Here is a 12,957-nt window from a genome sequence, read left to right on the forward strand (position 1 = left end):
TATCTTTTTCCCAGAGTTGCTCCCCAGGGCACAAGGTGTGAGAAGCATGACCGTCTTGCTGCTACCAAGCCAATCCGGCAATTTCCACTTTGAAAAATAGCTCCTTGGTCTCATTATGTACCGGGAATCTAAATTTTCTCTGTGTAAGATTTCCAGGCCTTTTGTACATGCAGGCCTCGACTTCGTACCAAGTTGACCAAAATGCTGATAGGCATGTTGGTCCACTAGAAAAAAGATATCCAAACAGCAGCAGTAGCATTCTCTCTTTTATTTGAACCAACTCAGTGTTGCAACTTAGTCTTTCTACACAAGAAATCTTACACAGGGACACTCCAGTGACTTACTTTCTGTGTGGTCTTATATTCAAGTGTACTCAAGTGTATTCAAGTGCATATGAATCCACAATAGGAGAACAAGTATTTCACTTGATCCTACTCGTGTAAGATATCTTGTGCAGAGAGACTCATAGTGAGCCGATTTTCACAGTTTGGTATTTGAATTGTGGGTTGTGCTGCGGAACTCCCTGATCACATTCAGAAGGATGGTGGTTGTGGTATGTGCAGGCAGCAGGCCAGGGTCTCCAGAATGTGGGCGAGGGCATCACCTAGGTGATCTCGTTTCAAAACAAAACAAGAGTGATACATTCATAAGAGAGCGGCCTAGATTCAAGGAGCAGCTGGACAAATACTTGTTGGGATGCTTTAGGCTGTTTATGCATTGGGCAGGGGGTTGGACTAGATGTAAGGCTCCTTCCAACTCTATGATTCTATGTGCAGCAATGTCACCCATATTCCTCCAGTTCTCAGAAATGCCCTGGCCCAAGCTAGCCTGATCTTCTTGCAAGCTAAGTAGGGTTGGCCCTGGTTGGCATTTGGACTGGAGACCACCAAGAAAGTCCAGGGTAGCTACACAGCGGCAGGCAGCAGAAAACCGCCTCTGTTTGTTTTGTGCCTTGAAAACCCTGTGGGGTTGCCATAAGTTAGCTGCAACTTGATGGCACTTTATATACGCTCAGGGATGGGACCCTCTTATTGCTAATTTATTTGGCAATTTTCCCCTCCTCTCTGGCCTCCGTATCTACAGCAGTTCTCCGAATTATCCATCTGAAGTGGTTTGCCAGACACCATTAGATGTGAGACCCTTAAAAAAAAATCATGCCGAAGATAGTTCCTGAAATCCAGGTCCTGAGCTAGCAGGCTCTATCCCCACCCCACTTCAAATTTCACACACTCTTTCCCTGAAACATACAAAATCCACAAATTTCTTACCCAAAATCCAGCCAGGTTCTCTACCATGGCCCTACTTATCTTTTAATTGTGTGTAGACGTACCTACCTACAGAAGACAGTGACTGATTCTGCACACGTTGGATAATGCACTTTCAATGCACTTTATCAATCGTTTGAAGTGGATTTTTTGTTCCGCACACGAAAAAAATCCATTCCAAATGATCTATAAAGAGGATTGGAAGTGCATTATCCAACGTGTGCGGAATGTGTGTGTTATTTTCTGTGTTGGAATGTCTTGCAACATTAAGTCTCATCTTCACTTCTCCAAGGTACACAAATGGCTGCAAATGGAGTGTTAATTTCCCCCCTCTCTCTTTGCCCCTCCTTCCATGCTTCAGGCAGGTTTTTGACTCCCCCATCCAGGACTCTAGTTAAAGGGAGCGCATACATGCACATGTGTGTACACTTTAAGAAACAAAACACTGTCCTGGTCAAGGAGGCAAGTGACTTTGAGATCCAAGGACTAGCTAATCAGCATTCTGGTCAGCTGGTTTCTGGTAGAAAAAGTAAGAGCCCGTGGCTCCTGAGCTTGATTTTCTGAGGACAGTCAAACAGCCATCTGGCCCAAAACATGGGTGTGTGCAGATTCGTGGCAAGCTCACCACTCAAGCTCTGTCTCTTTAGACTTGCACCTCTTTTTTCCAGTGATTTTGATTGGGTAAGTTTACAGCTTCTTGGCAAATCAGGAATAGAGATGGGCACGAACCAGAAAAAAAAATGAATCATGTGGTTCGTGGTTTGTCACGTTTCATGAACCATGAACCACGAACTTTCACGAACCTGCCCCAGTTCATGAACCAGTTCATTTTGGTTCGTGAAAACATCACTTCTGGGCCAGCAAATCACCACTTCTGGGTCAGCAGAAGGTCACTTCCGAGTCAGCTTAAAGTCTGCAGAAAGCCCAACCTCCGTTGCCTAGGAAACTGATTGATTGGCGCCAGGCTGTCTGCCGTGACAAACAAAAAAATGAACCAAACAAACTGCCCTAAAGTTCGTGGCGGTTCGTCAGAAATGGGCTCTGACGAACCACTGGTTCACAAACCATGAACCAGCTTGGTTCATGACAAACTTTGGTTCGTATTTTGGTTCGTGCCCCTCTCTAATCAGGAACACTTTAACTGCTATGTTTGCCTATCTCCCAGGGTTATCCCTGGGAGTCCAATCATCCTTGCCCCTGTTTTCCTTAAGACATTAAAAACTGATGATGATGATGATGATGATGATGATGATGATGATGATGATGATGATGATGATGATGATGAAAACTGGAGAAAAGGGAGACACTGAAGGGGAAGGGGGTAAATTAAGATGATAGGATTACTTTGTAAATGTGTTACTGGTAACTTATGACAAATTCATCCTGCATTATGAAGGAAATGAACTCCATGAGGTCCCTCTCTGTGTTTTTATCTCCATTCTTAGTATCACATCAGCAAGCTGTCATTATCAGGGCTGCAAGATTTCACAACTGAAGCTGAAACGGATGAAGTGGAGGCTGCTCTTTTGAATCTTGAAGTAACTCTAGAGGGTGGGAAAACAGAGAATATTTTGGTATGTCATGCCTCCAAGTCTGTGGGTTAAAAAAATCAAGACAAGAGGGTGGGCATAGAAGAGAGAACTTTGGGGGTTTTCTAATGATGTCACAAACAATCCCCAGCAGGTAAACACTCCAGGAGAGTTTCTTCATCACATTTCCTCTCCCCTGTGGGCGCAGATATTCTGTTGAAATGATTGGCTTTGATCCACCAGAAAGTTGTCGTGTTCAGGATAATTTCCAACCACGCGCTTGAATTTCTTGCCTTCCCCACCCCTGCTGCTGCAGCTAAAAATGTGCTATGCAGAGTATTGGGCTCCAGCAGGAGAGGGGAGGTAAAAAGGTGTGCTCTGTAGGCAAAAATCATTCCATCCATAGAAATGCACCGGTGATTCGAAGCCAACGATTCATTCGTTCATTCATATTTATGCCTTGTCTTTTTCCCTAACGGGGACCCAAAGTGGCTTACACTGTTCTCCTGTCCTCCATTTTTATGCTCACAACAACCCTGTAAGGTAGGTTACGGCTGAGAGTGTGTGACTGGCTCAACATCACCCAGCAACCTTCACATGAACATAGGAAGCTGCCTGATTCTGAATCAGTCCCCAAAGTCAGTGGCAGTGGCTCTCCAGAGTCTCAGGTCTTTCACATCGTCTACTGCCAGGTCCTTTAACTGGAGATGTAGGGGATTGAACTTGGAACCTTCTGCATGCAAAGCAGATATCGTACCGCTGAGCCCCAGCTTTTCCCCACTGAGCCACAGCCTTTCCATGGCTAAGTGGGGATTTGAGCCTGGAGTCTACCAGTCCCTAGTCTGATACTGTAACTACTATACCGCACTGGATTGATTGCACACTTTACTCAGCTGGGGTTTTTAGAAAGACAAAATTTGTATCCACTCGCTCTACTCCAAAAAAGATCATCTTTTCAATATTCTATCTTTCCCACTAATTGGGGACCTGTGTTAATTTGGATAAATTCTCATCTAAATTTGCCTGTGACTGAGCTGGGGTTTTAAAACAATATTATGAAGCAGGAGGCAAACGACAGCAAGCATAACATGGACCAATGAGATGATGTGTGGTACCTAAGGAGTGTATTGTACTAAAAATATTCTTTGGTTGTTCACAGGAGGACATCACAGACATACCGAAACTTGCAGATAACCTCAAGTTATTTAGGTGAGTCAAAATAAATTAAGCCATTAGCAAAGAAGTGTGATTAAGATGTCTTTGAGATTTATTTGGCCCTGACCTGGATGGCTAGCCTGATCTTGTAGATCTTGGAAGCTAAGCAGACCTATTTTGATAGGAGACCACCAAGGAAGTCCAAGGTCACTTACACAGAGGCAGGCAATGGCAAACCACCTTGGAATGTCTTTTGCTTTAAAACCCTATGGAGTTGCCAGACTTGACAGCACTTCCCACCACTGTATTTGATCAGGCTTTGTTGAGTAGCAACTGTGCTTTCTTAAGCAGAGCTCTGTACCCTTCTAAGCCCATTGACTTGGATGGTTTGGGAAGGGTGTAACTCTCGTTAGGAATTGTATAAGGGACCACTGGCATCTAACATGCCCATATTAAAATGCTGCAGAAATTTTGTATTCCTGTTAAAGCTGAATTGCTTTTATAGTATCAAATTTCTCCTTTCTCCAGGGTCAAGGACAGAGGGTGGCGCTCGGGGGAGATGTATCACCCCGTCACCCTTTGGTGTGCAGGGTTCCTCAAGGGGCAATACTCTCCCCGATGTTATTTAATATCTATATGCACCCCCTCACCCAGTTGGTGCAGAGGTTTGGGCTGGGTTGTCATCAATACGCAGATGACACCCAGCTTTTTCTGTTGATGGACAGCCAGCCAGACACGGCCCCAGACAATCTGGCCAGAGCTTTGGAGGCTGTGACAGCATGGTTGAAACAGAGCAGGCTGAAATTGAACCCAGTTGTCCCGATGCAGACTCACACTGGCAGCAGGCAAGGGGAAACTCCCAAGTTGTCTGAGCAGGACAGCACCCAGTTCCAAGGTTCAGGCACCAATTGGGCACACTCACAGCTTCAAGTCCAAAGGGGGCTTCCAGAAACACATCCACAGGAACAGGCCAAGGTCAGGGACAAGCAAATCAGTTCAAAACACAGCGGCAAGGTCAGTAGTAAGCGGACTCGTTGCTTCCACGCAGCCACTCCCTCTTTTAACCCTCACAGTGCTCAGCTGCCTGTGCTATAGCAAGCACCTGCCGGCTGTCTCAGTCCTGCTCCTGCGAGCACTCATCATCACTAACGATGCTGGGCCGGTGCTGTGCTGCTAGCCTGGCACTGCGCCTTCGGGCTTGGAGGGCTCTTCTAGCCCTCCTCTGGCAGCGCTCCCGAGGCTCTGGTGAGGAAGGGGGAGAGCTGGTCTGCCCCTGGCTTTCTGTTGCCAGCCCAGGGCTGGGAAGCTGAGGAACCGATGTGCTGGGACCTGGCTGTGGATCAGTATCTGAGCCTTCAGGGCCTGCCTCCTCCTGCAGTGCCTCTGCCACTGGCTGTGGATCTGGGTCAGGTTCACCAGCTGCCTCTTCCTCAGAAGTCCTCTGAGTCTCTCTGCTCCGCTGGGCCAGGTTGGTCCATGACACCAGTGAAGATGGAGGTCCTGCAGCTGGGACAGGGGTGGCCAGATGTTGGGATCCAGGTCCCTGCCCTGGTTGGGACACCACTGGCAACTTTGCCAGTGGTAAAGAGTCTGGGTGTGCTCCTGGATGCCTCCCTATCGATGAAGGCCCAGGTCACGGCGGTTAGATTCTTTTATTACAGCACTTAGCCAGTACATTTACCATAGAAATTTAAGTGCACATTTAGGTCACGGCGGTTGCCAAGTCTGCATTTTTCCATCTTCGTCAGATCAGGCGATCTGCCCCCTACCTGACGCCCCAGGACCTGGCTACAGTGATCCATGCAATGGTCACCTCCAGGCTAGATTACTGTAACTCACTCTACGCTGGGCTACCCCTGGGCCTGATCCAGAAACTAGAACTGGTCCAGAATGTGGCGGCGCAGGTCCTGACTGGTATACCTTACCAGTCACACATCACACCTGTCCTGCGCCAGCTGCACTGGCTTCCAGTTGAATTCCGAATCAGGTTCAACTCTACTATTGCTATTTATAATACTATTTCTTTGCCGGGAATAATGCTGTAGTAGAATAAAACGGAGGGTTATTTTTAAGGGAAACTGGATCGTATTCTGCTCCACTGTTTGTTGTATATATTCTCTTCCTTTTATTGCATTGTTTTCTGCTTTACTAATGCCATATGTTTGCACTGTTTGTAATACCATTGCTGATTTTTATGGGGCATTCTTTCTAGTTTTTGTGATCTTAGTCCCATTGCATTGGCTTTTAGGTGTCTCATGCTATTCGATTTCATTGTCTTACACTGTCCTAGCAAGAAAGGTGGGCTATAATAAAGTTTTAAAATTCCTTCCCCCAGCATTCCAACGTGGCTACCTGCCGATTCTGTCTACGTGATGGTACATGTAATTATTAAATGAATACAGATTGTAGGACGGTGGCAGACAAAATGTCAATTGTATTATTGTCATTTGCACGTGTTGATAATCTAAGCTTTCTAACCATTTAGATAAGCCTCCATTATATAGCTGCTTTATTTACAGTGGCAAGCTGCTTGGCCAGCAATCCATTCCTCAGAGCCAAGCTACAAGTGATGCCTGACACAAGTTGGACACTTGTCAGCTTCCCTCAAGTTTTGATGGGAAATGTAGGTGCCCTGGTTTTACAGCTTAGCTCTCCATTACAGCTGCAAGACCAGGATGCCTACATTTCCCATCAAAACTTGAGGGAAGCTGACAAGTGTCCAACCTGTGTCAGGCGTCACTTGTAGCTTTGCTCTTAATGTCCAGATACCAAACTGGGAGCAGAGAAAACTGAGATCTGGACAAGTGTTTAGGAAACTTCAGCCAACCTCAGCAGTTGCCTGTGTGGCCCAGTGGGACAGCCTGCCCTTAATCCGCAATGTGAGCCTGTTGTTGCCCCAAGGATGTTATTGTGATATAATTCATCTGCTTTAAGAATATTTTGAGTTCCCCCCCACACTATAAGCATGTTTGCTTCTCCTAGTAAAGCAACGGAAACTAACCTCCTCCACAAATCTGTTTAATTCAAGAAGTGAATTGCACCCAAGGGAACTTTTCTGGTAAGCAAGAGGAGGAACTCTCATTAGAACGGATTCAGGTATTGTTTACTTGCAGATCGAAAAAGCTGACGCTGAAAGCGTTCAAGGAATATTGGTTTGTCTTCAAGGACACATCCTTATCTTACTTTAAAAATAAGGAAGCTGAACATGGAGAACCCATTGAGAAACTGAACCTAAGAGGTAAGGGTTGACTTTTCATATTTCATTTATAAAGCCAAGCTGCTTTTGTTAGCTGCCAGATAGAGATCCGTAGCACAGTGCGCCTTGCAGATTTCTGCTTGTGGCATAACCATGAATACCAGGCATGGTTCATCTTCAACACCAAACCACGGTATGCCACTACACGAATAGACCTGGAGCATCTTTGCGCTCACATGGTCTCACTCCCTCTTCTCACATCTCTTTGCCATGTAGCAAGATAATTAGTGATTTCTGGATTTGCAGCAAATCACAGTTGGCCATTACATCCAGACTGGAAAACTGTGGCTCGTGCTTTTCTTGCAAATCAGGATTCCGGATAGTCTATTTGATACTGGTTGGCAAGAAGAGCTCAAACCATAGCCAGACATAGAGGGTAACTCTAGATTGCTGCAAAAGCAGATATGGCTAATTAGATGGATGTATGTGAGGAGTGGGAGGGTGTGAGCCTGTGGACACTTCCCACCCACCCACCCCAGCTCATTCATGTAGCTACAAACCGTTGTTTGTTGTTGTATCTGAACCAGGCCAATGTGGTTCCACTTTTATCCAATGTTTTGACTGAGCCTGTCGTTTTGTAAGTTGTAGCTAATGCATGAAGCACTAGCTAACACATAGTAAGTGATGAATGGTATTACAACAGTGAGTCAGTGCCCATACTGGTGTGTTTCTCTGGCATCGGCATGTTGCTGTTGCACAAAGCGGTTTCTGGTGGCACAAGCGTCACCACGAGATGTGTTTCTGCCAATGCAAGAACATCTCGCGTGGCTGCAAAGCACCTTGTGCTTGAGGAATGGGCCAGCACAGCACATGGTCACAAGCGGAGAGACAGTGTGAGGCCCCAGCCAATGTTGTATGCTTGACATGAAATAAGTAGATATGGCCAAGTCTGTATAGTCAGGCACGAGAGTGGACAATGGGGCTGGTCATCCCTGTGGCTGTGTGGTCCTAGGGTGTTATTCACTCTGGCCTACAGTCTAATGGCCAACATTGCATAGCAGTTACACTAGGGTCTGGGAGGCCTGAGTTCAAATCCATGTTATAAATGAAATAATAATAATTCACTTCTTCAGCATAGTATTGGATTTTGTACATTGCTGTATTTATTGTGTCCTGACCTGGATGGCCCAGGCTAGCCCATTCTAATCAGATCTCATAGGCTAAGCAGGGTGGGCCCTGGTTAGTACCTGGATGGGGGACCACTGAGGAAGTCCAGGGCGGCTACACAGAGAGAGGCAATAGCAAACCACCTTTGCTTGACTTGTCTTGAAAACTCTATGGGGTTGACATAAGTTGACTGCAACTTAAGGACATTTTACATACATACATATTTACCATGTAGAGGGATTTTGGCAAATTAGATATGAGATGAAATTTCTTCAGTGCCCTTCTATCAATAAAACAGTTCACATTAAAAATGTTCTTGTTTCCTTTTTATATGCTAGTCTTTTTTTCTTATCTTCTTCTAGTCAGTCTGTCTGTCTATACTATCTTCTATACTGTCTATACTGTCTTCTGTACTACTGCTCCTTCACCCGGTCTAGTGCTCAAGGCAGTTTACAACAGAATTTGAGAGCTACTTTGGTGTAGTGGTTAAGAGTGCTGGACTCTAATCTGGAGAACTGTGTTTGATTCCCCACTCCTCCACTTGAAGCCAGCAGGGTGACCTTGGGTCAGTCACAGCTCTCTCAGAGCTCTCTCAGCCCCACCCACCTCACAGCGTGTTTGTTTTGGGGGGGATAATAATAATATACTTTGTAAACCACTCTGAGTGGGTGTTAAGTCATCCTGAAGGGTGGTATATAAATCAAATATTATTATCGGGGGGGGGCGTTTCTGGGAAAAGAGGTGACGGAACTCTCAAAAGGGAAATGAGAAAGAAACACATGGGATTCTTTGATGTAATATTATTTTCAAGCAGTATTGTTGAGTATTTTCAAGAGGTGCCAGAACTCCATTCCACCGCGTTCCCCCTGAAAAAAACCCTGATTATTATTATTAATTTATTAAAAAGTTCTGTTGATTAACAGTTAAACTTTCCAAGACTTCAGGTCATTCTTGCAGCTCACTCTTGAAAACTTCTATGACTTCTCGTGTGTCTGTCATTCAGGGTGTGAAATTGTGCCAGATGTAAGCGTATCAGGGAAGAAATACGGAATTAAGTTACTCATCCCTGTGGCTGATGGAATGAATGAAGTACACTTGAGATGTGATAACGTGAGTAGTGAAACAGCCACCCCATCCTATAGGAGGGCTTGATGTCTGGGGCTCGGTTGTGGTAGTGCTGGGAAGTCCAATGAAGGGCTGGGGGCTTCATAAAGCTTGCGACGCTATACAGAGCATAAACATTGCCAGTTGAATGTAATACCTGAGCACAGAAACAAGAACTGTCTATAACTCAGACAATAAGAGAACAACAAAAACTTTCAAGTGCATGATTGAGAGCCAGTGTGATGTAGTGTGCAGTGTGTTGTACTAGGATCTGGAAAACCCCAGGTTCGAATCCTCACTCTGCCACGGAAGCTCACTGGGCAAATTTGGGCCAGTCGCTCTCCCTCAGTCCAACCTACCTCACAGAGTTGTTGTAGGGATAAAATGGCGGAGAGGACAATAATGTAAGCCGCTTGGGATCCCCATTGAGGGGAAAGGCAGGGTATCAATGAAGTAAATAAATAAATAATGGTTGTTTGACACATTTATAGGGTTTGCCTTTGCAGGTTATGTCAGCCTGTTCAGGGGTTATTTTTGTGTAGAGACGTTGTGCAAATACGTTCCACATTGTTAGTCTTACACCAGCTATTTCGGATCTGAGCCATGGAAGGTCAGGCCCCCAATAACACATTTGTCTTTAAGATACCAATGGCAAAGAAAGAGGGGAAAGAAAACCCAGTCTGAATAACAGATGAAGTAGAACAAAAGGTTTAGAACAAACAATAAAAGGAAAAGTGTGAATGCAAAAGCTATAAAAATGTAGTTCTAATTAAAAAATCACACTTCTTCCTTAATTGTTTGTTCTCAACCGGTTGTTCCACCTGGTCTAAGATTCCCACAAGACTTCATGTTTCTTATAAAGGGGTGTTTGGGTTACCTTGGATTTACTGTTGAATGGATCATTGGCAATTCCTCTATTACATGCAGTATCTTCACTAGCTACTCATACGTTCAGGTGCATAGAGTATTGGGTTGAGGAGGACACCAGAGGAGGATAACATCTTATAACAATAAACATAAACTCGTGCACATTGGGGAAGCCCAATCTCTCTCTGGTCCTTTCAGAATGAGGGCCTAAGCTAACTGAAGAAGCTCAGTAATGTCAGACTATGGATGTCAGGTTGTGGCAGATAGATCCCTGGAGTGCAACACATGTTCTTAGCTAAATGATCTTTATTCAGGAGTTCAATCTTGTACACATACACAGGTCCATAGGAGTACATGAATTAAAAAGCAGTTGAGCCTGTTGACTTCACATTGAAAGGAATAAAGCTTCAGGCGGTTACAGTATAATATACTAATCCAGTCTCCTGCCCCCCCCCCCCAACCACAGGTATCGAAGCAGCCTGGGAAACATTTCCAAAATTCACACACTAGCCAGACAAGACACTGAGCAACACAACACTCCAGACACTCAAGGTCAGATTAACCAATATCCAAGGAAAGGAATGTCCGCCTTACCATCTGCTGGGATAAAACAAACGTAGTTATTGAAAGCAAAGGAATAAACTTATCAGTTACAACATGAGATCAGTTCTAAGACTGAAATGACTCAGGATCACAAACTTAACAGTGGCAGGGATGAATGGGCACAATCAGACCTGACAAGTACTACTGAAAATATATGTGGTTTGCTGGACTTTATCATGAAGCTCCACTGCTTGTGTTGCAGGAAAATCAGTATGCAAGATGGATGGCCGCTTGCACCTTGGCGTCCAAAGGGAAGACCATGGCTGACAGTTCCTACCATCTTGAAGTCCATAACATTCTGTCATTCTTGAAAATGAAAAGCAGGACTGCTGCCCACCAAGCGTTTTCTGAGCCAGAGAGCATGGATATGAAACCAGAGTGCTTTGTCTCGCCACGATACACGAAGAAATACAAGCCCAAACAGGTAACGGGTAGAAGTTTACAAGATTATGCATGGGATAGAGAAGGTAGAGAAAAGTCTTCTGTTCCCCCCACCCCCATCAATTTTGTTTTGCTTCTCAAACCTTCCATCTCTGGTTCTCTTTCCTTAGTGAGATTTTGATCTGAGAGATCTGCACCGAGGACTCTACATAACAATAGCCTGGGGTTGGAATTGGATCTGAAGAACTTGAGTTCAGGGGTCCCACCCTTTTGTGCCCCTACTTTTTTGATTAAAAAGACCCCACCTGTACAATGGCTTCCTTCGATGATGGTGATAAATCCCTCTTTCCCCCTTTAAGTCACCTCACTAATTTCACTCTAGACCACCTGGATAAACCAAGCAACGACATAAAGATAGTAATCATAAATAGCGCCATCTTAAAGAGGTCTGCTCAGAGTCCTACTCCGGTCAGTTCAACAGAGTTTATTCCCAGGAGAGTGTCTTTAGGGTTGCACTAAAAGACACTTAACCAGACAATCAGCAGGGAAGAGATAACGAGAAAGGACCCAACCATTAGATGTACCACCGTCTAAGTCAGCCTGCACTTAAACCAAAAGCCTATTGAAAGAAACTTGGATAAATCCACCTTCAAAGTGTTGCATGATGTCTAATTTCACCCTAGACCACCTTGATGGGGGGAATTGGATTGAGGTGACTTAAAGGGGGAAAGAGGGATTAACTCTTTACCTCTCTGTTGCCTCTGTCTGAAATCTCCATTGCCTAGATTATTTTAGGCTCCACCAGGAGTGGGGGGAAAGACAGGTACCCATATTGCGCCTGTCTTTTTCTCTACTGGGGCTTAAAGTAGCCAGGGGGTGGGTGCCATCTGAGATCAGAAAAACAGTGTAGAAGGCAAAGAATGAACCGCTCTTGTCCCCAATCCAGATTCCCCCCCCCCACCCTGTACTGCCTTCTAGGGCCAAAGTGACATTTGGTTTTCCAGTCACAGGACTCTTAGTATCACATGTAGTTTGGCCACAAAAATTGAAAGGGACGAGGGAAAAAATGCTTCATGAGCGATGGAGGTTTGTGATCTTGGTGCCATCACTAAGAAGGCCCTGTCACGCATAATCATCTGCTGAATTTCTTGCAGCAAGGAAATGAGGAGTAGGGCCTCTCCAGATTATCTAAATGTAAGGGTAAATTCATGTTCAAGAAGGTAGACCTTGTATGGTCTCTGTGCAAATAGTTTTCAGCTTGTAATTTCCATTTTGTAAAATGGGTTGACTAGTAGCGGGGCAAGGGATGATGATGAAGTAATAATAATAGTAGGTAATAATAATCACAAGCTTGTGGTTTCACTATTTAGGATGGTCTGTTGTAGAAATCCTAGTACAGAAGCTCTGAGAACAACCATAGATATATTAGTAGCAGTAGCTGCTAAGAAGATGAACTGGTTCAACTCTCGCCGTTTAATGGGATGAGAAAGCAAGTTCCACCTCATGTTGTAATACTTACCTTCCAAGTAAACGCTGCTATTATCACAAAGGGCTGCAGAGGATCCCACCTTGAATTTCAAAGAAACCTGCATATTTCTGCAGTTCTTTTTTTTTTTAATTGTCAAGTGAGCTAGTGAAAACCGAGATTTGAGTCCCGTATCTGAAGAAGAGAGCTTTGACTCCCAAAAGC

At 44.8% G+C, this 12,957-nt stretch overlaps 1 protein-coding gene across 1 annotated transcript in view; it reads left to right on the forward strand.

Annotated features, from left to right (window-relative positions):
- The window catches only part of FERMT1 (FERM domain containing kindlin 1), a 45,828-nt gene that overhangs the window by 21,529 nt on the left and 11,342 nt on the right, over positions 1-12,957 (forward strand). Inside the window, exons 7-11 of the mRNA XM_054989018.1 lie at positions 2,711-2,839; positions 3,954-4,003; positions 7,063-7,187; positions 9,316-9,422; positions 11,089-11,310. Coding sequence (XP_054844993.1) covers positions 2,711-2,839; positions 3,954-4,003; positions 7,063-7,187; positions 9,316-9,422; positions 11,089-11,310 — 633 coding nt within the window. The remainder of the gene's footprint in view (positions 1-2,710; positions 2,840-3,953; positions 4,004-7,062; positions 7,188-9,315; positions 9,423-11,088; positions 11,311-12,957) is intronic.

The sequence above is a fragment of the Eublepharis macularius genome, chromosome 1 (genome assembly GCF_028583425.1).
Source record: "Eublepharis macularius isolate TG4126 chromosome 1, MPM_Emac_v1.0, whole genome shotgun sequence".
Lineage (NCBI taxonomy): Eukaryota > Metazoa > Chordata > Lepidosauria > Squamata > Eublepharidae > Eublepharis > Eublepharis macularius.